Here is a 27,461-nt window from a genome sequence, read left to right as displayed (position 1 = left end):
CATGATAGTTGATCCTACAGAAAGCATTTCCTATTTACCCGCTCATGAACTTCATGGTGTTCCGTTGTTGTCAGTAGTGCCAAGGATGTGATAGTTTCAAAAAAAGAGTTTTTAGTTCACAGTACTTGTTAGATTTAAAAATGTAGACGCTTTATGACATTGTGTTGCTTAATTGATTTTAGTCTTCTATATGTTGAAAGCAAACGATGATAAAATACGATGGTAATTTGAACACAGTAAAAAAATTTTTTATTGCATTATGTATATTTCTTTGTTGTAAACTTGAGCTGAAATAACATCCCACAGCTGCTTCGTTTCATTTTCTCTTGCAAGTTATTTTGGAATATCAATTATCTGTGCGTTTTACTTTGAGTTATAAGTATACTCCTCTTTCTAAAAGCTGCATTCATTTCGCACAAAAACTGAAAACAGGTTTATTTTCGGGGAGATAATTAAAACTGAATGGTCGGGATGTTTGATGTATAAAATATTTTCTTAAAAGAGAATGAAATGAAGAAATAATATCCACTCTCTTATTGTATCATGTATAAAATAATGGTAAAAATAGGAAACCTATTTATTTACATGTAACCTACCCACACAGTACTCTTTTTTTTTTTTTTTTTTTTTCGTTGAAACATTTCGGCATTTAAAGTAACCAATGTGGGGAAACTGCTGCACCCTTTTTTTTCCCACACATTTCAGCAGAACCCTGATCGTAAAAAATGACATAATATAGAACCCTTTTCAGGGCTTACTCAACTTGTGTCGGATAAAATACTTGTATTCAATTGTTTTATTTTATACTCTTAAAAGTAACTAAATGAAAAAAAAAAAAGAATTATTGATTGTACAGATAAAGATGGCTATCAAAGTGTTATCTGTATTTATTTTACCTCCAGAAGGAAAAAGGTCCTTGATTACAGCGTATTATCTATTCATTTGATAAGAAATCGGATAATAAAATTTGTAGCAAATGATTGCCTTTCGTAATTTAGCTTGCTTTTTTTTTTGGTATATTTATACAGCAAGCTGCTTTTAATTAAAGAACTCCTTTCTTTCCCTAGTCCCTTTTTTTTCATAAAATTTTTAAAGAAAAATATGAGGTTATTTGATAAATACTTTACACCTCTAGTACAAGTCATTTTATTAGGTTTTGTATGTCTCTGCTGCCCAGGGATGTTTAATGCTCTATCCGGGCTTGGGGCAGGTGGTTCAATGAGCTCTAATGTTGGATTGATCGATTCAGCTAATGGTGCTCTTTACGGTTGTTTTGCAATCGTTGGGTTTTTCTCTGGCACATTTACAAACACAGTCGGCGTGAAGCATACATTGACAGTAAAAAAAAAAAATCTTTTTCTCCACATGTTTTTTTTCGGAATTAATAATTTGTGGGGTATAGATTGGTTCACTTGGTTATGTTATTTATTCTGCTTCTTTATGGGTTTATGATCGCAAACAAGTTTCGGGTTTTGTCATTGCAGCAGGTGCTATCCTTGGTTGTTGTGCTGGTGTCTTTTGGTCTGCACAAGGGGCTATTATGATGTCTTATCCAGAAGAAAAAAACAAGGGAAAGTACGTCGCTATCTTTTGGGCCTTATTCAATATTGGTGGCATCCTTGGCTCAGTAATTGCGTTAGCTCTTAACCTGGAAGACGAGGCATCAGGAGGCGTCTCGACAAGTACTTATATTGCTTTTGTGATTGTGATGCTTGTTGGTGTTGTACTTTCTCTAGCCATTGCAAGTCCTACACGTGTTGTTCGTCCTGATGGTACTAAGGTTGCCATCGAAAAGCCTTTACACTGGAGCGACGAACTCAAAGGAGTCTTGTCTGTTTGGAAAGAATGGCGTATGCTGTGCCTCATACCCGCATTCCTAGCTTCCAATTGGTTTTACTCGTATCAATTTAGAATCAATTCCGTTTACTTCAATTCCTCTGCTAGAGCACTGAATGATACCATGTACTGGGGCCTGCAGATCTTTGGGTCTTTGATGCTCGGATGCTTGCTTGACTATCAGGGAATGACAAGACGTGGTCGTGCTCTTTTCTCATTAGCTTTACTCTTTTTGGTTATCATGGCTGTATGGGCAGGTGGCTTTGTATTTCAGTTGACGTTTGATAACAGCTTCAATCAGCCGATTGGTTGGAAAGATTCTGGGTTTGGCGGACCTTTTGTTCTCTATATGTGTTACGGATTCAGTGATGCCCTTTATCAAACTTACATGTATTGGCTCATGGGCGCCATGTCCAATGATCCTTCATTGCTTGCTCGATATGCTGGGTTTTATAAAGCTACTCAAAGTGCTGGTGCAGCTATATCGTTCGGTATTGATGCTGTCAATATCCCTTTAAAATGGGAGTGTCTTATTTGTTGGATACTCGTCTTTGTTTCTTTTCCTCTTATATTTGTGGTTGCCAATAACGTGAGCGAAACAAATCCAAAGGATTCAGACAACGAATCCACTAATAGTACTAACAATACCTTTGAAAAAGAAAAGCAAATAATTAAAGAATTTTAAACCAGATTAAAAATAAAGATTATCCTATAAATGATTGTATATGCAAGCAGTAACAATAAGAACAACAAACATTTAATTTTGCTTTTTATAACATAATGTTATTAGAGCTGTATATTTTTTCCTAAGATGATTCTGATTTCTTTGTAAAAGGACATATATTTCGAATAGGTGATTTTTTGTGTTTCAAATACTTGCAGCTGCCATCTAATGTATTGCTGGTTTGGCTAAACAATCGCCTGAAAGCATATAGTGGAAAGCTTGTATACAGTTGTTCAGCAGATATCTGTCATACTAAGAATGCAATGTCAAACACATCGTGTAACATCGCAGACACTTGGACCTTTTTGGCAGTAACACGAATGGGATAAATTGCAATAAATACATCAGACTGTGATTGCTGAGGGTCAAAGATATACATTCAATTCATTAAGCTAATTTTTGAAATAAATATGAGACGCTTTTGATTAAAGTTCATATAAAGCAAGGTGGCTTATATCAAATTGTGCTTTGAAGACATAGTGTTGGCAAACATTTTAGACAGGATAAAAAGTAGCTTTTTAGGAAGCTTCGTTGCATTCCTATTATTAAGCTTTAAAAGGTAATTGTTAAGTTATTCTTAATGCTGCGGAAATGAAACCTATTGTGCTTGAACAGCTATGCATTGATTTGAAGTACCCTCAAGTCAAATCATCCAAAGAAGACGCATCCTATGTGTCTTACGTACAAAAGTTAAAAGTAAATACCGTATCCCTAAAGGTAGAGGATGACGAATAGAAAAGGAACTACATATTTGTAGAGAAATTTATCGAGGTAACCATGTGTAAACTAAATAAATATACCAATTACTACCTTCATTATATAATGCTAGTTAAATCTTTCTCATACATACTAAGTGAGGAGAGATACAGGAGATATAGTAATAAAGGGAGGAATATAGAAAGAATTTGTTGCTAAACACACATCATTCTTACATTCTCATTTTATATGAAAAAATAAATTTTGTTATTTGTATACTGCAGCTACTTGAGCAAATAAACGTTTTTATTTATATATTTTGTCACACGTTAATATTTTGATTCCTGGGATTTGGAGACAATGAAATAGATTGGACAGGATGGGTTAAAAGCAATAGAAAATATGTTAACGCCACATATTAAGGGGATTGAAACAAAAAAAAAATGTCACTAAATGATCTACTGTATTTGACACATGTAAATTCAAATTCTATTTGTCCTGAATCGGTAATTGGTCGTGTTGAGAAATAATACACAATCAGACATCTCAATAAAGTGCCTTTTTTCATTCATTTAAGCCCAAAAAAGCAAAAGAATTTAATAAATCATGAAGTAAAAAGTAATACAAATAAATCAAAAAGTCACGTAAAATAGATTCAAATCTCCAAAGTTCCTTTTCTGCATACTTTTTTTTTTATTTTATTTTGCTTTTTTTTTTATTTGTTCGTTCCTTAATTTTTTTTTCTTTTATTTTGTGTTTCCCAAGTATATTCATAGTACAAGAATATATGAGTCAGCTCATATAAAGAACAGAGAAAAAAGATTCACATACCAACACAAACCTTTTTTATTACAGTTTTAATAATAAGCAAATCTTTTTAAATCTGCAACTCGCATACACCTTCCTTTAGAACACACAAACACAGTTATGAGCACGCCTCCCCCTCAACATTCCTTATCCTTACCTACATCAGCATCCACTACAAATGAGCGAGTTTTACCAACGCCATCATCATCAACCATTGTTCGACAGCCTGTGCATCAGAATAATAAGTTACAAATGCAGCGACAAGAACTTGAGCAACAATTGGCAGAAAAGAAAAGACAATTGGAAGGTTCAAGTAGTGGCATAGGTAAAAACGTATTGGCTCGACAAGTGAGTCAAATTGAAGAGAAAATAAAAGAGCTCGAAAACCAAAAATACGAACCTCTTTCAAGCGAATCACCTTTATCCAGTGAGAGGCTAAAAAACCTTGAAAGGGACTTGGCCGATTATAGAAAACCACCTGGTATGCGTAATAAAAAAGAGGTTTGTTTACATCTTTTTGTTTATGCTTGAAAAAATGTACTTATGAATGATTATATAGTCATTTGGTCAACAGCGAGCACCTATGACAACTGGCCTAGATCTTTTACCCAGTCCCACAGCATCTTCTTTATTACCGCCTCATCATGATTCAACTACTCTTCTACCTTTACCTCCTCCACCAACAGGTTCTACGCCTACTAAACGTCGATCCAAGGTTCCAAATACAGACCGCAGGAACACTGATATTGAATTTGCAACTGAAATCGGTCAAGGTTTACTGTTGGAAGTTAGAAAGATGCAAGCATTGCTGCAAGAAAAGGAAGAGCAGCTCCGAACATTGGAAAATCAAAAAGCTGACTTGGAAAGAGCTGCAGAAGCAATGGCCAAACAAATGCGTCAAAAAGAAGAGAACGAAGGTAACAAGAAAAATTGATTAGACTCAAATCATATAACTGTCATTGTTGTTATAGAAAAACTAAAAGAGGAAACGTGGAATCTTGAATTGGCAAAGCAAGAACTGACCATCAGCGTTACTGAGCTTCAACAAAACTTAAATAAAGCCAACGTGGAACAAAACAAGCTGGCAAAACAGGTGAATGAACTTCGATCAGAAATTGAGCAGTTACGAGCTCGCGAAGAAAAATTAAATAGTACGATTGATGCTATGAAGAACCGTCATGAACAAGATATGTCATCTATGCGTCGACATACAGCCGCTTTGCAAAGAGAAAAAAGTGACCAAACAAAGCAAATCGAAGCCCTTACTTCAGAACTTGCTGTAGCTAAAGCCCAATCACGTATCGTCAAACATGTCACATCTGATCCTGAAGCCAGTACACGTTCCGAATTATCAGAGGACCAAGCACCAAGCATAGCAGCAACTAAAGATGAAACGTCACCTACTTCATCTCCCCCACCATCGCCTAAACAACCGCCCACACGTAGCCAAGCTATGGAAGTAGAGACTCTGAAAACTTCTTTAGCTCATGCCCACCGTATGGTATCCAATCTGCGTTCAAATCTGCATAAAGAGAAATCAGAGAAATTTGAATTGAAAAAGCTATTGGCAGAATCTCAAGAAATGATTGAGCAGTTACAGAATGATCCTCGAATGTGGGTTGATGCTAACACTATTCGTTCATCTAAGGATGACACTAAACGCACACACAAGACACCCAAAAGACGAGGCAAGAAGCCAGGAGATTCATCTTCAAAGCGCGGAAAGTTCAAATCTGCCTCTTCTCGTGTTGAAGACCCTGATTCTGTTTATTCGTATTCCTCCATATCAGATGATAACGATAGTGGAGATGATAGTGAGAATGACATGCCTATTTCTCCGATTGATATGAACCATGTGGGATTTACTTCGTTGTCCTCTGAACTGTCACAAAGTCGGGTGCCTCAAAAGCCCATCGTGGTCGATGTTGAAGTCAACACTGACCCTGTAACTATTCAGGAAGTGCTTCTTGGAGATAGTGAAGCACTTGATAGAACAAAAGATGACTCTCTTAAACAGATTACCGATGATCTGAGGGCCAGAGATGCTGCTGCTGCTGCTGCTGTTATTGCTGGTTCCATACTTCCTACTAAATCAGGTGTCGAAATCTCCACTCAAACGGAATTTAAATCTGAAGGTGTTGAAAGTTTTGTACAAACAGCTGCTTTGCCATCCATGTCGCTATCTACACAAACGGAAGATTCCGAACCTGCTTCCACACCCACTTCATCACCTGTTCATATATCAATGCAAACTGAAGACAAACCTGAAGGCATTGAGAGCTTTGTTCAAACAAGCCTCAGCCCTAAACTAACTGTTGGTATCTCAACACAAACTGAAGCTGAATCCGAGGGTATCGAAAAGCTAGTACAAACAACACCTGTTTCTGCTGTGTCACTGCCTACACAGACAGAATGTGGTCAGATTTCAGAAGCGTCTGTTGAAGCAGAAGCCGAGTCACACGAAATGTTTTCACAGACAGTTGGAAATGAGTCTACTGAAACTGTGAAGCAACAGCAACTCGATGCACAGCATAACATAAAGCGTACTGATGCTGAAGCTCAAACGAACTCTGTTGAGGTCAAGGATGCTCACGTACAATATGATGCTGGTATGTTCGAAAGACCTTCTGTATTGCCTTTGTCTAGCCCTCAATTAGCTAAACGTCCATTATCTGATGATGAGGAAGATGACAACTCTTTCTATTACGATGCTACTTCCGATATCAATCAGTCTAAGCCTTCAAGCAGAAACACTTTAGCCAGTCTTGCTGGTCTCAGTGAAATTGGCTCCAACCAAAGTTTGAACGAAAAATTAGGAGATAAAAAGCCATCGACACCCCGCACATCTCGTGCAGACCTTTTATATGCTTCCAAACCTACTTCAATTCATGCTGTACTGGATAACAAGTTAGATGTGTCTACAGAAAATGAAAAGAAAGAAACTGCTGATGCAAATAAAAATGATGAAGACAAAAAGGTTTATAGTAAAAAAGAGACTGATTCATTAATTGCTACTGCTGTTGCTATTGCCCTTGCTAAAGTGAAGGAAAACAAAGATAACAAGGAATCCAATAGAGATTCAGCTGTTATTAATTTACCAGAGAAGTCAAATATTACTGAAGATGTGAACAAAGACGAAGAAGAAGACAATGGCTTTGGTAGTGTTATGGTGCATATCCCTCAAGATAAAGACACGGTTGTCAAACCTACTGAACAGAAACCCTCTTCTCCAGAGTTAACCAATGGACCCTGTACTGTACATGAGCAAGAGCCAGAGGAACAAAAACCAAATGAAGAGGATATTCCTGAACGTCCTACAAGTCCACCACCATCATCTTTATTATCTAGAGCTCTGTCTCCAAAGAATAAAGGAAAAATGCCCGATTTAGATGGAGACTATCAACGCTCCTTACATAGGACACCTGCTAGTATGTCTAGCATGTCGACTGCCAATACCCGTGATCAACTTCGCTCCGTTGCTTCTTCACACTTTGATAATCGCAGTATCAATGCTACTGACCCACGCATGATTAGTCTCGTCACAAAAACTATGATAGGTGACTGGCTATGGAAAAATACAAGAAAGACAATGGGTGGTGGTATTTCAGAAAACAAACACCAACGCTACTTCTGGATTCATCCTTATTCTCGTACATTGTATTGGTCAAACAAAACACCCGGCCTAGATGGAAACCATACCAAGGCAAAGAGTGGTAAGAAAAAAAAGAGAAAAAGTATTAGGGTTAGGCACTTATTATTATATAGCATTGATTGAAAATATTACGGTTATACCCAATCATTCAACAGGCCCTGAAGGATTACCTAGTGTCAGTTTATTGATTCAAACAAGCCATCGTCAACTAAGATTAACTGCCCCCACTATGGAAAAGCATGATGCTTGGTTCGAGGTATTGTACTAAGAAAAAAATCATTTGTATGCATTGCTGACCATATCATCCAGTCTATATCTCATTTGCTTTCACGCAACGCTGAATCAAGCATTCGTCCACCCAGTTCAAGAAATACCAACATAAAATCCATTGCTAGTACTGCAAGTAGTTCATTATTACAAAGAGCTAGTCTTCGTCGATTACATGATATGTTTTATCAACCATCAGTTAGTACCACTACTGCTACTCACCGAACAGAATCAACTAGCCCTGATTATGAAGACGATCCATTAGAAGATGTCCGTATGTGCTGTAATGGCAAACATCATGTATCTAAATTAGAAAGAGAACATAACCATCGTCGTCAATACCGTAAACGTACAAGTCGTATACCACCCAACCATTAATTTATCACCCATAAGATTATTTTTTTTTTCATTCCCTTTCTAGACTTTTATACATTTTTTGGATATCAATACATTTTTGTAACAAGTAGTTTATGTAAAAACACACACGCACATAAGTTTATAAACAAATAAAATTTCAGGCCATTTATTTTTTTTAAGAAGATTCACTGTACTTTGCGGTATCAACACCATGATGGTTATGGTTGGCAAAGTTGAACCATGGAATAGCGCCTATACAAGTGTATGCTCAATATATAATCAATTAAATAATATCTGAATGTTATGTACCAAATTTCAATTGTGAAAATCTAGAGTTTCTAGCAGAGCTGTCTTGAATATGTTCAGGCATATAACTTTCTCCATACAAAGGCTTTCCTTCCTTTGCAAGTTGGCTTAATTCAGCTTTATCTTTAGCAACTTCAGCTGCATTCTCAGTCCAACCCCAAAAACGAACTATTAAAAAAATTTTTGTTTGTTAATACTCTTTTTCTACCTAAAATACTCTTTGCTTACGACTGCTAGACTGGTAGGCGTACAAGAAACCACCAAAGGCGCCGATAATGGTGGCAACACGAAGAGGAAAACGTAAGGTATGAGCAGATCCAACAGGATGCATTTTTTCCATTCCCAACAGTAATGCGGGAGCAGCAGCAGTACCAGCTGCCCATGCAGCATAATCTGATGGTCTAAAGTAGCGAACTACACGGGAAAAGTGGGGATCTGTGTCAATCACAGGATAAGATTGGTTGAATTCTTTAATGGGCATGGTTTAATACTGCATTTTGTTGAATTGAATGTTTTATTGTGAGATATAAGAGGTAGAATGAAACTATTAGCTTTTGTGTTGTTTTAAAAATAGTATAGATTTATGGATTGCTTTCATTGGAAGCAGTACTTACTAAGAAATCGGTTCAACCAAAAAAAACAAGAATTAACTTTTTGCTCTTTTTAGAAGTTTTCCATGAACAAGGTCTTACAGTGGCAAAAAAAAAAAGTGACGTCACGTTTTTATATTGCAAATTCTAGGCACACCATTCTGTATTTTCAGCGGCAGCAAATTCTAATAGATACAATGGCTGAACAAATAGCGCAGATACTTAAAAACCATAAGTTGTATTTTTGTAAGCAAAATACCCTTTCTTCTTAGAAATCCAACTTGGCATTGGTGGACTATGACAGAATCCTTTTACTACAAATTTACATTAGACTACTTGTAAATAGTGATATGCGAACAACAGCATAAGCAAAAATGCATTTTTTCACACAAAAATTATCAATAGCTTTTTTGTCTTTATTTTTAAAAACTTGGTGTTTTCTTACTTGTGAATCAACTTTTTCTTAAAACCCACTGCATGTTCACATCTAGTCTTATAGCAATAAATGATCCTAAGTGGCTCTTTTTGAAGGCTCTGCACATTTTATGTGCTTTTTTGAATCAAATCTAGCTCACATTCTACATTACGATTAGACTTAAAGTATTTAATAAAAAATGGAGTAAAATATTTCTTACCCCAGTAATATCTCTGCTCTAGGTCTATTGAAATAGATTAATTAGACTATATGTTGTTTAAAGTAAAAAATCTACTCAAAGAACATCATCGAATGAACAGTTTCAATTGGTATTTTTTTGGGCTGATTCTTTTTTTTTGCATATACTTTATGGAAACTACTGGCATATTCGATATATACTACTCTAAATTCATTAGCACATTGATGAAATTGTGATGAATCATAGAATACTGTATAAAAAAAAATAATTAAATGTTGATAAGTTAATAGTCTTGTCAGACAAATAAATTTTTTCGTATTTTAAAATTAAATTTGACGTATTTATATGTAAGTGTGTCAGTACCCGTAGACGTTCGTGTTATTAGTCTATTGGCATGCTGTACTCAGATTTATGAAGCGATGCATTTCAGATAAAAGCTTATTTTATCAACATAATCATTTTATATGCGACTTAAAGTAATTAAAAATAAGCTGTTTTTGTTAAATAATGTAGCTTGTACCAACTCATTTCTCCAATCGTTCTTTACAAAATAAACTAAATGAGTACTTGTCTGAAACTGTAATTATTCATGATTTTCCAATTGAATTTCATTGCAAAAGGACTAATTGACTATAAAGCCCAATAGCAACAAATGAAAAGCGAAAATGATCACTATGTGATCAATAGTGATTTCCTTGATGAATAAATTAGTCTAGATGTTACAAGCTTACTGGGTACTATTATTAAAATTAAGTGTAAAGAAGAAATGTGTGACATAGAAAGAAAGGTGTAATATTATTTCTCCTATTTAGACATTATTTTGAATGTACAATTCTACCCTTCATTCCCATGAAAAAGATTATTAACAAACAGTTGATGTTTTCAATATTTCCTTTTTTGTTCCGGCTTTGGTTTGAAAGGAATCCTCCTCATTTAACTCAGTTCAGTGATTCTATCTTTGTTATCGGTAAATGAAGTTGCATAACCATTACTAGTATCCGACCTTTACTCCGTTCCTTCGAAGCTCGTGCAATGAATGATGGTAATCGACATTTATGGATTTATTCCCAAGTAACTCTCAGGTTAATTAAAACAAGAGTAGTATTAATTATTCTTGTATAGAATTGAATGTTACAATTATTAAAAATATATGCTTAAAGTCTTATTGATCTTTAAAAAATATTTGATAATGAAGCACATGCTTTAAAATACCTAATAGAAAATGATTATATAAATGTTTAAAATGTGATAAAGACACAGCGTTGAATTTAAATAAAAAATATTATGTAGATTTTATAGATATAAAAAACCATATTCACCATAGAAGTGTACTATATTCAATAAGTTAAGATTACTATAAATATACAATTGCATATACTATATTTTATTTTGAGTAAAGCTCCTTCATTTTTTATAACGCCAGGTTCGTAAATTAGTAAGAAGGCAGCGTCATCATATAACAAAACATAAAAAAAATACTAAAAATAAACAATTGTTAATAAGAGAAATGAAATCGTAGAAATTGACGAGAGTAAAATAGCAAAGAGAATGTATAATAAATCTCATGTAGTTGAGGGCGCATGGATTATTGGAGGTATTCAAAGAAGTAGATTAAAAATTAAAGTAAAATTAAAAACAAGAAAATGTTTTTAGTTCTGATGGAAGAAAGAAATATTGAAAATATAGATGATATTATCAAAGCACATATTAAAAACGTACAACTATATATACTGATTGCTAGAAAGGTTATAACATTTTAGAAATATTGGATACAAACATAAAACTATAAACAATTCTAAAAGTTTCAAGGACTTAGTAATTAGTTTTCTTACTAATACAGTTGAAGGTGCTTGCGATAGCTTAAAGCAAAATATTGTTCATAGAAATAGAAATAAAAGAATATTTTATTGCATTTAAAGTAATATCAATGGAGAAAGAAAAATAAAGAGTATCATTTATAGGGAAACTTGCAAAAAGGTTAAAATTAATAAAAATGAACTTTATATACTACAAATTATATCAAACAACATTAAACCATAATATATTAGAATAAAAAGATTTGAATACATTGAACTAACAAAAAAAAATTCTAAAAATAACAAGATCGACTTATAATAAATACATTCTCTGAAAAGATGTTAGAGATAAACAAAAAAAAATCTTGTCAATGTCTTATCCAAAGTTGCACTAATAACGGCCATCGATGTATTGGTGATAGGTTATGCTGGTTAAAACATTATAAAGAAATAAATGAAATAGAATATAATAAAAAGGAAAATCCTAATAATAAAGGTGTCAATATTGTGAAGAAGGTGGGTTTTATGAATTAGGGATATACGAAGAATATCCTAGAAGAAAGATTAAATAACGATATTAGATCAAGTGGTGCATGCAATTTATGTAAATCCTTTGGGTGTATGTTTATGATTAATGATGATTTTTGTCGCATCCATAGACGTTATGACAAAGGTACACAACAACAAAAAAATGAAATTATAGAAGATGACGATTATAAAAGTTAAAGTAATAATGAAGACAATATGTAAGTACCAGTATTAGGTAATTTAGGAAGCAACATAGAAATAAATATTGATATGTAGGAGTCTGTTAATCAAGATAATGAAGAAATTAAAAATAAAGAAAGTAAACATACTAAAACAGGTACAAATAACGAAATTTTAAAGTTATAGAAAAAATAAGAATTAACACGTTGATTTATCAACTAATTCCTATATATAAGTCTCGCTGATTTTGGTAAAAGAAATAATATTAAGTTATTTTTGAAATTTTATCAAAAATACATCTACAAAGAAATCAAAGATAACTATATTGATAAATTATACATTGTTAACGATAAAAAATAAGCCAAGGTTTTTAATTGATTTGAAATTAAGCTATAATATATGCAATACTGAAAGATTTGATACATTGCTAAACAAAATAAACTACTGAAACTACCAATATTAAAAAAGGTGGCAGATTTAATTTTTGTTGTCATTCAAACCTTAGTTTTGAAATTAAAGTAAATAACCCTTCAAGGCCATTAATTGATACCGAATATGTACCACTAGTTTAAAACAGCCCGCCAATTCTTTCAAATAAGTATCCTGTATCTGCAAAAAGACTTACCCATTATTACACGATCTTCTGTCTTTAAACTTAATAATTTTGTTGATAAGGCTGTTTTTGTCGCTGTAATATAAATCTGCAAACAAATCATATTATCAAAATAAGCCCACATACAACAATTTTAATTAAACATTAGAGCAGCTTTGATAGCTTGTAATAATAGTTGACCTCTTAGACACATAGGATAGTGGTTAATGATAAGACCATGAAGTTTATTTATAATAACTTAAAGGTTGTTGTGCTTGGCATCTCCTGAAGCATTCTTATATATGGTATCCTTTCGTATAGTAATAAACAAAATTTCTTCTTCCTTTTTAAATAATGGCTTTCTACATATAGAGTATGAGAAAGTCTTTGGAATACAAGGAGTATGATGCTTCTCTACTACATACTAAGCCGTGAATGGGGATGAATTTTGACACAGCTGTTTGTATTAATCTGTTGCAGACTTTCGAGAGGACAATAATGAACTATGCTTTGTAACCTATTTATCTATAGAAACACATTCCGGAGATTCCATTAATGAACTAAAGCTTCGTATACTTGCTAGATCTATAGACAAATAATGTTATAAACCAAGCATGTAGTGAAGAACAAAATGGTAAAGTCGATTTGATTATTGTCACTTGTAGCTGATAAATATTTTTTTTTTGGAATAGTTACTTAATAAATGATTTAGATTGGTTTAAAAAAGAATAAAAACCATGATCAAATACTATGTATGCAAATAAAGCTTAATCATGAACTATTTACATCATTTCATAGAAACATCTATACAAATATTTGCTTGTGTGCACTCATAGAATTTAGGGGACTACGCTTTGCCTACGTACTGTAAGCTTATTATGATACAACGATTATTACCTATAGCTAAACAAATACTAATTAATATTCACGTTTCCAATACAGCACTAATAGGTTATCAAAAAGGAGAAGTGAGTAAGAACATAGCAATGACTGTCTTTATTTTCCATAATACTAGATATGTTTAATTCATTTTTTTCCAGCCATCGAACAAAAAATATGATTAAGTAGTAAAGGAAACTTTGAAGATAAAGGCCACAAATCTAATAAAAGAAAAAGAAAATAAACTATTTAAGAACGTCTTGATTGTAATATGTCAGGGAAAATGGAGAAGTTGCTTGCGTGTTCTTTATCCTGCAATACACTTTATATGTACAAAGTCTGAGTTGTGTACCTCTTACGTGTAGTGCAAACTAATTAAATTTTGTATACATACAACACTCGCTTTTAACTATATGGATAAAATATGGAACATAGTATTTCATAGACTTCAATTTGCACAATAACATAGTGACTAAAAAAGGAAATGATGTCAGCACGCGTTTTATACAGTGTTCACTACGTGGAAAAATTATTCGCGCTTTTTTAATCTTTTCTTCCTCACGTTCATCATAAAAAAAATGGATAATATTGTTTACGAAGACGGCTTAGGAAACCAATACGACAACAATGGAAATGAAATAATGGATGTTCAAATGGAAGTAGACAACGAAATGTATCCGATTGAAAAAGTGACAAATTTAATTTGAAGCCATCTGAGAAAGAAGCCAAAGAGAGGAAGAATTCATCCCACTGAAAAGCCTCAAATGAATGTTGGGAAGGAGCAGCTTTTTTTCTTGTTGAGGAAAAAGGAATGGATGTTAGAGCTGCCGCTCAGAAGCTCAACATTAATGTGCGCACAGCACAGAGATGGGTTTCAAAAAACAGTAAAGATCCACAGGAGTATATTCAAATGTCGTCTGGTGGTGGAAGACCAGTCGGTACACCTCCTGTCCAACAGATGAGCACAAGAATTACATGATTCAGTGGGCGGACGAGAACACCGATTCTGTTGTACTAGACGCTATGTTTGATGCTTTGACTGAAACGTTCGGATATCTTCAAATCACTAGAAGTGGCTTGTATAAGTTTGTTAGGTAAAAGTGTAGGATTACGTTCAAGAAAGCGCATCTACAACCTGTTGAGAGAAATAGACCTGAAAAAATTGAACAGCGCTACGAATGGGTTAAGAAATGGATGGAAACTGACTTGGATTTCACAAGTAATTGTGTGTTCATAGACGAAGCAGCCTTCCATATAAATCTCAAGAGAAACTTTTCTTGGCCCAAAGAAGGAAGTCGCGTAGTTGTAAAGGTGGCCAGAACAAGAACAAAGACCACTACCATTTTAGGTGCCATTTCTCCTTTCGGCGTTGTGAATATAAGTGTAAGATGTCCCCAGGCACTCGTTTCGTCAAAAAAGAGAAAAGTAAATGGATGAACAAAAGTGAAAGAGAGCAATAATGGAGGTACAGTTACTGACCATTACTTCAGCTTTATAAACCGTGTTTTGGATGTAATGGATCGTCATGAACAATTTCGCGGACATTATCTGGTAATGGATAACGCACTCATTCATATGCATGAAGACATTTAAAAACATATTAAAAGCCGCGGCTATGGATGCATGTATTTACCTCCTTACTCTCCTGAACTCAGTCCAATTGAGCAATTTTGGTCTGTTTGCAAAAGCGAACTCAAAAGAGAACAGCTGTTGGATGAGGAATCACTAACGGCAAAAATTGCAGATGCTTGCAACCGAGATTTGTATAGCGACCTTCAAGAATTTTGTAGACAATCTGTATCCAAATTTGACTACTGTCTTAATCGTAGGCTTATTTAATAAGCTTGCGCATTTCGCGTATACAGTAATATGTTAATTTTTTTTTCTCAAAACATGCCAAATTAATTTTACTTGGTGAGTGATTTTTTATTTAACAAGTGTGCTAATTTTTTTATAAGATGCGCGAATAATTTTTCCACATAGTGTTTTACCTTTTTCGTTGTTGCTTTATTGCCATGGCATCTCTTAAAAACAGATAGAGAAAACGATCGAAAAAAATTACAAACGATAGTGATTATGCTGAAGATGTGTGATGGTGTCTTGAAAATAAAGAAAACTTGAATTTTACAGCATTTGCAGATAAACAATATGCTTACAATCGGTATACGCGAATCTTGCGGAAGTATATCAAAGCTGATGCTCTTGAAACTAATTTTAAGAATTGGAGAAAGTCTGATTCTGCTGAAGACTATTGGACCAAGAGAATCCATAGCTCAACAATAAAAAAAACCAAGAAGAAGCGCTGCTATACACGTTCAGAAAGCAGTTATAAATGAATATGCACAGCTTGATAAACGCTTGGAGAGTGAGAGCACCCTCTCAGACACAACTGGTGGATCTGAATATGCTGAATCTGAACAAAATTCTGTTTACCGGCTGACATTTGATGAATTAAATGACGGCAGCCTCAAAAGATCAATATCACAGTACATGTTGAACAAAAAGCAATCGACGTTCCAGAAAAGAATGGGGCTATCATCCATTACGTTCCGTCCTGCTGAGAATATATTTACTCTTAAGAGGCATAGTCTTAGTGATGATTGTTATTTGATGGTTAGGCAGTTTAAGAGGGCTGTGGAAGAGTCAAAGACTAGTATTCCTGCCAATTGGGGCCAAGCTTATGAAAACTTTGGGCCTCTTTTATATTGTATATTAACACATACATTGAATACTATCAACATTGACAAGAAATACGAAAATCAGAAGCAGCATCCTGCGAGAAAGTCAGAGTCCAACTTCATTACCAAGTATATTACTAACTTCTTGCAAAATATTATATTTGCATATCATGATCATCTATTTGTTCGTTGGGATACGTCTTCAGAAGTATATGATGAATCAAAAAGAAAGAAGCGCCCAGATTTTACCATATGTTCCTTTGATGGTTTTGAAGTCGGCTGCGGGGAAATCAAACCACCAAATACAAATTCCCATCATGTGGAAGAGGACCGTTGCCGGATACCGGAGCACCTTAAAAACAACTACACAAGCGGCTTCAGGTTGTTTCAGAGGAGAAGGAGTTGGTGACGTTCAGACTTTTTATTTTTTGGGGAAGAGCTTGACTTGAGCAGGATGGAATTTAAAGAAGGAAAGTATGAGTACTCCATTATCAAGCAGCTCAAATTGCCGACTATGCATGCTACCTTTGAGCACATGGACGAATCTCTTGGGTTCTTACTTGGATTTTTTGATATAATCAAAAACACTATAGTTGAAAAGAACGACCCCGTGAAATCGTCACTTTTTTTGAAATACAAAGAGCTTTTGAAGCCAACGATTTCTTTTAAATAAAACTTTTAGGGTAATTATATGCGCAACAGATTTGGTCAGCCAATTTTTTTTTAAAACGAGAAAATGCCATAGTCAATCAATATATCCAAAGGTGTATCCTGTTCACAAGGTATCTTACCAAGATATAAACCGTCAAGTCCAGGTGACAATATGATAGTTGTTTCTTTTGGTCTTCTCTGTTCCATGCACTATATCTTTCTAATAATGCCCTGCTTCTACCATCATGCTCGTATCTTTTTATATCACATTGAAGAGTGTTGATTAAGGATTAAGAGAGAAGTACGTGAAACGCCTCTTTTGAAAAACCAAATGATTGCTGACAGAATTGAGACAGTCCAGAAAGTTACACCTGACGACTGTCAATATTGGATCCGTCACTCACGAAGTTTATTTACGAAGTGTATGAATATACAGAAAGAATATAGGCTTATAATTAATTAATAAATGTAGTTTTGTTTTTTTGATGTGTATCTTTGATTGCGAAATATTTCTACTAGATTTAAAAAATGCTATTGAATTCATAATTTTCTATTGGCCAAACAAAGAATTGCATTTTCAATCGCAAAACACTATATAGGGGTATGTCACTTGTTTCCTTCTTTCTTCTTCCCAAATCTTTCTTACCCTTGATCCCCAAAGGGGTTTTTAGCTTCCATTCAATTTTTTACTGATCTGACTAGGGCGAAAACGATGCAATATTAGACATCATGCGCTCAAAGTAGTCATTAATTTTTCATATAAATAAAATTCAAAATTTAAACGTATAGGGATATGTCTTTATTGGTTTGTACCAATAGAAGTTAATAATTATAGGATCTGTGTGTATTTGATTAAAGTAGACTGATTTTCTGATGATACTGAGTCACAACACCCGAATGCTCGGACTTTGATAATAAAGACACGTAATACAGAGTTTTGTAAAGATTGTTAGTGCTAGTTATTTTTTTTTTTTCATTTAAAGAGACTCATTTGACAGTTTAAAAAGTCTTTATATTTTTAAAAAAAAAAAAGACACAGATATGTGCATTTTTTATGCAAAAAAAAGATCTTCAGGTTACTATCGGAGTTTTCATAAAAAGAAAAAATTGGCCGTGTTCAGAAATTTGGTGAGGAAAAATTGTTTGTCCGTTTGTCTATTTATATGCAACTTGTTTTCATTCATTCCTTACTCATTTCAACACATGGCTACCGAAGACGACGAGAGAACACCTCTTATTAGCCCAAATCTGGAGAGGTCACAGGAGAGTATGAAACGAACCTACCATGTTTATGGAACTATGCTTGGGTTTTTATTCTTTTTTTGTTGTGTCATCCATTGGTATCGATCACTACTGCCTACACCTCTCTCGGACGCGCAAGCAAATGAGATAGACGATTTCTCGGGAATTCATGCATATAACATGTATCTCAGTCATTTTACAGCTCCTCATCCTTCCAATAGTCGCGAGAACGCTGTCATGAAAAATTGGCTTGGCTCTGTGGCTACTGAACTCCAGCAAGAAGCAGCTAGTCGTGGTTTAAAGGTAGATGTTATTGCTAATGATTCTTCAAGAGACATTATTCCTCAAAAATGGTTTAGCCAAGGTAACCTAAAAAAAAAACATTATGAAAACTTGCAAGATTAAATGATACTTTCTTGTTTAATGTATTAGATGAACATTGGGTTATCGAATCTCGTAACGTCATAGTTCGTTTACACGGACAATCGGAAAGAAATGAATCTTTACTTGTTAATGCACATTATGGTAAGCAAAGGAAATATTATTCTATATCTTGTATTGTAATGATTTGATTGTTTTCCCACGCACTAGATAGTGTGCCTACAAGTCATGGTGTCACTGACAATGGAATGGGTGTAGCTACTGCAATGGAACTTTTGCGCTATTTTATCCATCATCCACCTCGTCATACTATAATCTTCTTGTTTAACAATATGGAAGAAGGAGGACTTATTGGAGCACAGTCTTTTATTAAGCATCCTTGGTACTCTTCTGTTAAGCTATTTATTAACCTTGGTAATATATTGTCGCGTATGCATATTTTGCTTTGACTGATCATTATATTGTAGAGGGTGCAGGTGCTGGTGGTCGTGCCATCTTGTTTCGTTGCTCAAACTTGAACGCAGTCAAGAAGCTAACGAATTCAAAAGCCAAATTATTACATGCATCTCCCGTAGGAAATGATATGTTTAAAGCCCAACTTCTCAAGAGGTATATATATGTAATCATTTAACAAATGCCCTTCCCAATGTACTAATAAAAAATGAATCTAGTGATACCGATTACTCTATATTTACAAAGCATGGTGTGCCTGGGTTAGATATTGCATTTTATGCACCTCGTTCCCACTACCACACACCTCGAGATGACTTAGCCCATACTACTCCTGAGGCACTTCAATATATGGGACAATTAGCATTAGGCGCAGTTCGTGCTATTGCCAATAGTGATGATTTGATAGATACAAGCAGCGATGAAGAAAACTTTATTTATTTTGATATCTTGGGCCGTATGATGTTTGCTTATAGCTTTACAACATTCCAGATCATCAATGCCTTTGTTCTCTTTGCTGTACCTATCGTAGCTATCTATTTAGGAAGAGGCAATAGGACACTTCAGGATATAGCCAAGGAACGAAGTCATCTTGTCATTAAGGGTCTTCTTGCCATTCTATCTGCTTTATTTTGTTCAATTCTATTTTCTGGTATAGCAGCTTATCTGATGCATCATGCTAATCCACTCATGACATACGGTGATGTTAACGGTGCTGCCCTTTACATTTTCTCTGCCGTCTTCTTGGGTATCCAAATCTCCCAACTCATCTTACCTGTTAAGCTCAAGCAGGTGTTGGCAACAACCGATGCTATTTGGTATGGTCTGGTAACTTTTTGGTGGATCTTTGTGTTGTTTGCCAGCTATACAGGAAGCAAAAATTTGGCTAGCTTACACTTTGCTGTTCATCTTTTGTTTTTTACTGCTTTGGCCTCTGTGATTCATACCCATGTTCCTCGTGATAAACGATTTCGTTCTCCTCTCATTTTCTTTACTCAAACTCTGATTCCCTTTATTTTGCTGTTGGAATTGTTATTGCTCTCCATGGATTCAATGCGTCACGCTACTGTTGATGGTACACCAGAGATAGCAGGTAAGAGTGATTAAACTCTTTGAAGAAGGACTTCTTTAACTCGATTTACTTGCAAAATAGTATATATCCTTATTTCATTGCCTATTCTCCTCATTGCCTTGCACTTTGTACCTTGGATCTACGTGGCTGGTAATAATTCCAAAGCAACGTTTGGAACAGCCTTTGCTCTGTTATTCTTGTTTACCATCTGTTCTGCTCTTCATCCTTTCAACGATGGTTGGTCACCCAACAAGCTCTTTTTTAGACAAGAGTATGATGCAGGCGGGCTTCTGGCTACAGTCAATCTCACAACGGCACTTGGTATCCCTGCTGTCCTCAAAGAAGCTTTGCCTCTCCATGAATACAAAACAGCCCAATGCACACACGAAAAGAGTTTGACTACATGCAGCTATCAGACAGATTTGTTACCCAAGTACGCAAGTAATGCCACCTTGAACGAATTTATCTTCTCAGGACTTTCAAAAAACTGTGACAACGATACCTTCTGCCAAGTGACTGGTAGTTATCAAGCTAAAAACAGCTTAATGTGCCGTGTGCTCTTAAATCAGCCTGTGCAGCATGCGTGGGTGGATGACTTGGATTTGAAACAGGAAAGTATTCGTGCTTTGATTATTTACATAAATGAGTATGGACGGCCAGTGAACTTTGGATTTGAGTATTCGCATGATGAAGCGCCACCCAAGGTGACCCTCAGTTGCTTTTATGATGAATGGACTGAGCAAGAAATACCTGCCTTTACCGCTCTTCGTGATAATCTACCTGATAGCGCTTCACTTTTAATTCGAGGACAAGGTTTAGTTATAGTTAATTATGCTCATATTACTTTATAAATAAAAAAAACGGTAATTCTTTTTTTTTAAACAGACCCCTTTGATACAATTGAAAATTGATATAAAAATTTGTTTTAATGAGACTCGAGAAAATAAAATCTCTCTTTTTTTTTAAAAAAAAAGGCAATATATTGTAGTAAAAAAAGCCTTTATTATTTGTATTGTCAAAATATTATATACGTACCCTAGAAAGAAAAAAGAAATTAATAACCGAGAATTATTAAGTTTGGAATAAAAAGGCTCAGTGTAACTATGACTAAATATAAAACTAACAGTACGCCCGGTCGACCAGAACGGTCAACCAAAATATAAGCGCTATAGCATATTGGGATAAAGCTATCATCACCACCTTTTTTTTTTTCTCTCTCTTCCTTCAAGGAAAAGTTCAAATAGATTGTTTTTACTTACTTTAGAGTTGTTTACAAGCCAAGAGAAAAAAAAATATAAGAAAAAAAGAAAGGCAGGGGTTATTTAATACTTTTTATACAGCAATTAAGAGAAAAAATTTATTTTCGTGACTATTTAAAAATTCAAAGCAAGCTCGATTCACCTTGATTGATCTACTTGTTCTTGTAAAGACTGTAATCGCTCCATTCAATCTTATTTTTTTGTGAAAAGCGTTAAAACTAAATGCACTGACCACAGAAAAGCTTGGTCCTGAATATGTAAGGGTGTTTTATCCGAGACGATCACCTAAAAGAATAAGAGAGAAGCTATAATTTACCGACTCGATCAACTCCTTGTATATCATATACGTCTTCCCCTGCATCAGGAAAGGAGAACGTCAATCATAACAATACCCTCCTTATTGACAAGATGAGAAAGTACTATCTACATAAAGAGTCCCGAACGCGTAAAAAAAAACCTTTCTAAATTTACACACCTGATGTCAAGCTGATGTTTTGATAAATAAAAATACATCTTACTCTAAAGCTAAATGCTCCAAATTGAATTCCACAACGAAAGATAGCCTTTTAAGCGTTGGTGCTTAAATAAATATCAGTATTTCGAAATCTATTCTAACAAATAAATAATCTTAACACATAAAATAAGATGAATGCTCCGTTGTGTATACTATTAGCATCTGTGGCATCCAGTTTACAGTAGAATGAATAAACTTCGCTAAACCTATTGAGTCTGCTAGTTAATAATGGAAAGCAACAATACCAAGAATAAATTTAGTAAAATTAGACAATGTTTCACAGTATCCATAGTAATAAATCATGAAAAAAATAAGGATTCGTAAATACAATGATCTCACTTTATTTTACCAAGTCTTTACAATCCTACAATCCGCTTGGGTAACTATGCACTCAAATAAGCCTCGAAAATATAGAAAAATAAAATGTAAAATGAGCAACAAAAAGCTCAAGTTATTTATTGATACAACTTTTGATTTCTATCGAGTCTTAGGAGTAAATATATTCTTTAGACTTTTTGTACACTTTTTTGTTTTTACAAGATCATATTAACTAAAATGAATAAACTTGTATTAACAAACTTTTGTTTTTTCTCAACCATGAAAGATCATGAAAAGTATGCAAATAAATAATAATTTTATTTCTCCACGCAAATGCACATACTATCTTCTTAAAGCAGCATTTACGGCTGCATCTCTAACCATAGTCGATTTACCCATTTGAGAATAGGCCTCATTCTTTGCTTCTTTAAATGTATGACCTTCTGCCTTATAATGATCATAGGTCTTTTTATAAAGGAATAATGCCAAGAATCCCATAACAAACCAGCAAATATCAGCCAATAATGTCATGACAGCAGAACCAATGTACTTGTCAGTGAATAATGTAATCAATAATATTAAACCCGCACCTCCTCTATATATAATGTTGAGTTATTTGAATTCAATTCTTTATGTTATGCTTACGTGGATGGTATGCCTATTGCCATATAAAATGTATACAAAATGTGAAATCCATTGAATACAAAGTAAAAATCTATTTTACATCCTTTAGCTCCTTTGCTATTCATATAAACAAACACACTTACAATAATACAAAGAATTTTCTTTCATATAAGCATTATAAACAGGTCTGTACCATAAAAAGAAACTTGCCAAGGTATGTGTAAACATTTCTGTCAGAGCAATACCCATATTGGCAGGTCCATACTGAACTGAGGCTGGATGAGAAAATAAGACACAAAGACAGGCAATAAAGTTCAATACAAGTGTAATTTCAAACAATAGCCACTCTCGATAGATCCACCAAACTGTTTGTTGATGCTCTGGTGGTATCTCTGTGGTGATATCCAAATACATAATGGGGAAACAAGGCGGGAAATTATTGGCTCCTCCACTTGTTTGTCTTTGCTTATTTTCTAACTCTCTTTCTCTATCGGCTAACTCTCTTTCCTTTTGACGAAGCGCTTCTTCTCTTTGTTTGAGATCATCTTGCTGCATTTTGGATGAATTTTCCTGAACGTTGGAAGCAAATGGGTCACGACTGTCAGATATGTGGTGGAAACTAGTGAATTCATCTTGAAGTTCAATATCTTCAGGTTCTTCAATTTTGTTGCTTGAATTCAAAGCAGAAGCAATGGAAGGATCCTGAAAAGGATTTGAGGGATCCTCGAAAGGACTTTTTGACATTATTTTTTTGTTTAAAAAAAAAAAAAAAAGGAGAAAGGGTTGTGCAGCCTAAATTTTTTTAGAGCCACTTTGTTACACAATACCTTTGTGGTGGACGCATTTGCATGTATATAAAATCCTGATTTCTTCTTTCTCTTTCCTTTCTCCTTCTTCTTGATAGCACATTACGAAAAGAATGGATCAATTGTTCATCAAACTATCAAATTTCTTGGGTGGGCAAGTAGCACCGGATCATTTAAAGCTTGCTTTTTCAATCATATATGCTTATCCGTGTGCTATGGTATTTAAACGTATTCCTTCTGCCTCAGCCAAACATGTCTTTTCCAGTTTATATACAGCATTTATTATGATTTCTGTGCTTAAACTTTATGAAGGTTATATTCATGTGTTGTCTATTTCATTATTCTCTTATTTCTTTATGAAATATACAAATTATGCGTGGGTCAATTTTATTTTTGTCATGGCCAGCATGTGTCTATGGTAAGTGGCCGTACACACACACACACACATGCACGATCATCCCATTCTAACATACTTTTTGTCTATGTAGTCATATCGTTCGTATTTCCAAAGGGTATGAAGGTGACACTGACTTGGACTATTCAGGAGCTTTGATGATCCTCACGATTAAATTGTCCTCCTTTGGATTCAATGTGCTGGACGGTCGTACTACAACCCGTGAATTGTCCGTGCATGATCAACAAATGAAAATCGTCACTTATCCCACGTTGATTCAGTACTTTGGTTGGGTTTTTTTCTTTGCTGGATTCTTGGCAGGCCCTACATGCGAATATATGGACTACATTCGCTTTGTAGAGAACCGTGTACAGACAACGACTTGGTATCATTCTTTAAGAAGGTTTGGCAAGAGTTTGATATTCATCGTTGCCGTAGTTTATTTGGCTCCTACTTACAATTATTTTGGTGCTCTTCAATCCGCTTGGGTCACTCGATCATTTTGGTACAAGTAAGTCATACTCCAAGTAGGTTCAGGTGTGCATAGGTTGATATACATTGAGTGTAGGATGTTTTTTGTTCAATTATCTGCGTTTTTGACAAGGTGTAAATATTATGGAATATGGTATTTAGCAGAAGGTGCAAGCATCATGGCCGGATTAGGATTCAATGGGTACGATTCAGAGGGTCATCCTCAGTGGAATAAACTGACAAACACCAATGTGCTTTCTTGTGAATTTGCACAATCCTTGAAACAACTCACAGAAAATTGGAATATTGGTGCAAATCATTGGTTACGACACTATGTCTATTTAAGGTCTGCTCATCTCGGATCTGCAAAAAGTACAATGGTGACTTATGCTATATCTGCCATGTGGCATGGATTTCATCCAGGCTTTTATAGTAAGCAAAAAAATAAAGAAAAAGAGAGGAAAACTGACTGGATGTATAGTCTTTTTTATGTCAGGTTCTATTTTCCAATTGATTGGTAGACAAGTACGCAAAACAGTACGCCCCTTCTTTTTGACTGTGGATGGACATCCCAAAAGATACCTTAAACCATGCTACGACATCAGTACTTGGCTTGTGACCATGGGTACTTTAAATATGTTGGTTCCTTGCTTTGATTTACTCTATATTCCACGTATTATGCAAGTCTGGCGGCAGATTTATTATTCTCACTTTTTGATTGTTGCTGCTGGTACAATCATCCTCCATGCTCTCAAACCTACCTTAAAGCATCTTCAAAAGAAGCGAGTGGAAAGATATGAACAAAAGCAAAAATTAGTCGAAAGGAAAACAAATTAAGTTTTAATCATAATTAAAGCAAGAAACGTCAATATGACTGTTAAACCAACAATCATGATCAAAAGGGGTATCTTGATTGCATAACTCCAATGTGGGAAATAATTGTGTAAAGGATGTCCTTTATCTACAAAAGGCTAGAAAAAAGTGAGTGTTTTTTAAGTTGACTGATGTTCATTAGTACCATGACAAGAACCCAGATTGTATAATATAAAAATAAAGTAACAATTGAGAAAAAGGCAATGGTGCCCACCGTCTTGTCTTTTGCCTAATATATCAAAAGGTAAGTTTAATTGTGAGAATAAAATGGAAAAGAAACATGCCATGTAATTCAAAGAAAGAAAAAGAATGAAAAAGCCACGAAGTATACAAAATCAAATGATCTCTTCTCTATTTGAATTCACTAAACACCATGGACTAAATAAACAGTTTCTTTTAACCCATAAATACTAGCTTCCTCAGTGTGACATGATCTAACAAAGATTCAGTAACACTTTCTCGCATTTCCTCACAATTCTAAAACTTTGATGAATTGAACAGATTTAAGAAAAAAGAAAAATAATCCTTCTCCTCCAGATTTTCTTCATTCCTAACTTTTCCTCTTTACAAAAACTCTTCCTTTACAAATATGAATAAAATCTATCCTGATACGTATTGCAGTGAGAAAAAAAAAGAAATTTTTCCTTTTTATTTTTTTCAAGAGAAAAGTACTTAAGCAGAGGCTTCAGCTTGAGCACGAGGAGGACGAGGACCACGGTTATCACGACGACCACGACGAGCATCAGCTTGAGCAGCGATGGGGTTAGTGACTTGAACACCGGGAAGGTTTTCAAAGTTGATGGCCTTCAAGAGTTCCTTAGTTTCGGGGTCAACTTCGATAGCAGAAGTGTCCAAAGCAGAGAATTCGGGAACGTAGTTGTCACGACGTTCACGTTCTTCTTCTTGCAACTTGAAGGAGATACCACGGACGGGACCACGAGAGATACGCTTCATCAAGTGAGTGGTGAAACCAGCAATCTTGTTACGAAGACGCTTGGATTGGATGATGGTGACTTCGTCAAGGATCTTCTTGTTGACTTGGAAGTCGAGAGTGAGACGAGGGTAGTACTTTTCAATAACAACACGAGAAGCCTTCTTGACAGTCTTAGTTCTATATTAATTTTGTTAATTCCTCATTTTTCATCCATACATCTACACAATCTATTATTACCTAACACGACCCTATAATTTATTCATCCATTTAGTAAATCAATCATTTGTGAATGTTGGGATGTTTTAACTTACCATAGTGAATAAATCTACTAAAAAAGAGGAAGATTTATGGAACCAAAGCTCTTGATGCTTAACTCTTTCTTCTCACTCAAATTGTGATACATCAAGCGGTCATTTAAAGTACGTTATCCGGGCCGGAAATAATATCTCGGAATCAAACTAGTCAATTTTGCATTTGTTGGATGCAAACTATAAACCTGCTATAATACATGAATTATCAACTCTTTTATATAAAGTTATAAATGAGAAGGAGTGAGCTAATATAATAGAGGGAAATACTAATAAAAATAAAAAGAAAGAGTTATACAACAACTTCGTGCAATTGCTATTCTTTATAGTTCATGGCAAGTAACCGAATGATAGCACTATAACTTTCAAAATGTAAACTAGGGAGGTATAACGCTTAAATATTGATATCATCGTCTATCAAAGAGAAGAAATGACAAAAGTTGGTAGTATACAAAAGCATCTGAAGTTAATATTTGCTGAAACAGTTTTGGGTACCCTATACAGATACTCAAAATCACATACAATCATTTCAAAGACATACTTTATATCATGATCACTACAGTAGTACATGCTGACTTATAACAAACTGATACGTGGATAAAAACATTCAACTACTTGCTTTCCTGAGAGAGCTGGTACGTAAGCAAAAACAGTTTACTGTA

At 34.7% G+C, this 27,461-nt stretch overlaps 7 protein-coding genes across 7 annotated transcripts; 4 read left to right on the top strand and 3 right to left on the bottom strand.

Moving 5' to 3' along the window:
• Positions 1-1,101: 1,101 nt before the first annotated feature.
• On the top strand, positions 1,102-2,521 carry RO3G_15699 (uncharacterized protein; the record flags this gene model as incomplete). Its single annotated transcript, XM_067670283.1, has 2 exons — positions 1,102-1,338; positions 1,403-2,521. 2 exons carry the CDS (start codon positions 1,102-1,104, stop codon positions 2,519-2,521), a joined length of 1,356 nt encoding a protein of 451 aa, XP_067526384.1.
• Positions 2,522-4,183: 1,662 nt separating this feature from the next.
• RO3G_15698 (uncharacterized protein) lies at positions 4,184-7,983 on the top strand (the record flags this gene model as incomplete). The annotated part of the gene is made up of 4 exons (XM_067670282.1): positions 4,184-4,564; positions 4,623-4,980; positions 5,035-7,776; positions 7,829-7,983. The coding sequence occupies 4 exons, from the start codon at positions 4,184-4,186 to the stop codon at positions 7,981-7,983; spliced, it is 3,636 nt and encodes a 1,211-aa protein (XP_067526383.1).
• Positions 7,984-8,514: 531 nt separating this feature from the next.
• On the bottom strand, positions 8,515-9,126 carry RO3G_15697 (uncharacterized protein; the record flags this gene model as incomplete). The annotated part of the gene is made up of 3 exons (XM_067670281.1): positions 8,515-8,591; positions 8,649-8,813; positions 8,874-9,126. 3 exons carry the CDS (start codon positions 9,124-9,126, stop codon positions 8,515-8,517), a joined length of 495 nt encoding a protein of 164 aa, XP_067526382.1.
• Positions 9,127-18,575: 9,449 nt separating this feature from the next.
• RO3G_15696 (uncharacterized protein) lies at positions 18,576-21,209 on the top strand (the record flags this gene model as incomplete). The annotated part of the gene is made up of 7 exons (XM_067670280.1): positions 18,576-18,759; positions 18,828-18,920; positions 18,987-19,190; positions 19,244-19,385; positions 19,448-20,319; positions 20,380-21,111; positions 21,184-21,209. 7 exons carry the CDS (start codon positions 18,576-18,578, stop codon positions 21,207-21,209), a joined length of 2,253 nt encoding a protein of 750 aa, XP_067526381.1.
• A 1,522-nt stretch (positions 21,210-22,731) lies between these two features.
• On the bottom strand, positions 22,732-23,757 carry RO3G_15695 (uncharacterized protein; the record flags this gene model as incomplete). The annotated part of the gene is made up of 3 exons (XM_067670279.1): positions 22,732-22,984; positions 23,035-23,104; positions 23,157-23,757. The coding sequence occupies 3 exons, from the start codon at positions 23,755-23,757 to the stop codon at positions 22,732-22,734; spliced, it is 924 nt and encodes a 307-aa protein (XP_067526380.1).
• Positions 23,758-24,217: 460 nt separating this feature from the next.
• Positions 24,218-25,521, top strand: RO3G_15694 (uncharacterized protein; the record flags this gene model as incomplete). Its single annotated transcript, XM_067670278.1, has 4 exons — positions 24,218-24,237; positions 24,308-24,724; positions 24,782-25,116; positions 25,166-25,521. The coding sequence occupies 4 exons, from the start codon at positions 24,218-24,220 to the stop codon at positions 25,519-25,521; spliced, it is 1,128 nt and encodes a 375-aa protein (XP_067526379.1).
• Positions 25,522-26,229: 708 nt separating this feature from the next.
• Positions 26,230-26,805, bottom strand: RO3G_15693 (40S ribosomal protein eS17; the record flags this gene model as incomplete). The annotated part of the gene is made up of 3 exons (XM_067670277.1): positions 26,230-26,668; positions 26,729-26,739; positions 26,803-26,805. 3 exons carry the CDS (start codon positions 26,803-26,805, stop codon positions 26,230-26,232), a joined length of 453 nt encoding a protein of 150 aa, XP_067526378.1.
• Between the last annotated feature and the right edge of the window lie 656 nt (positions 26,806-27,461).

Source organism: Rhizopus delemar, genomic scaffold, assembly GCF_000149305.1.
Source record: "Rhizopus delemar RA 99-880 supercont3.17 genomic scaffold, whole genome shotgun sequence".
Lineage (NCBI taxonomy): Eukaryota > Fungi > Mucoromycota > Mucoromycetes > Mucorales > Rhizopodaceae > Rhizopus > Rhizopus delemar.
This window is presented reverse-complemented; position numbering and strand designations above follow the sequence as displayed.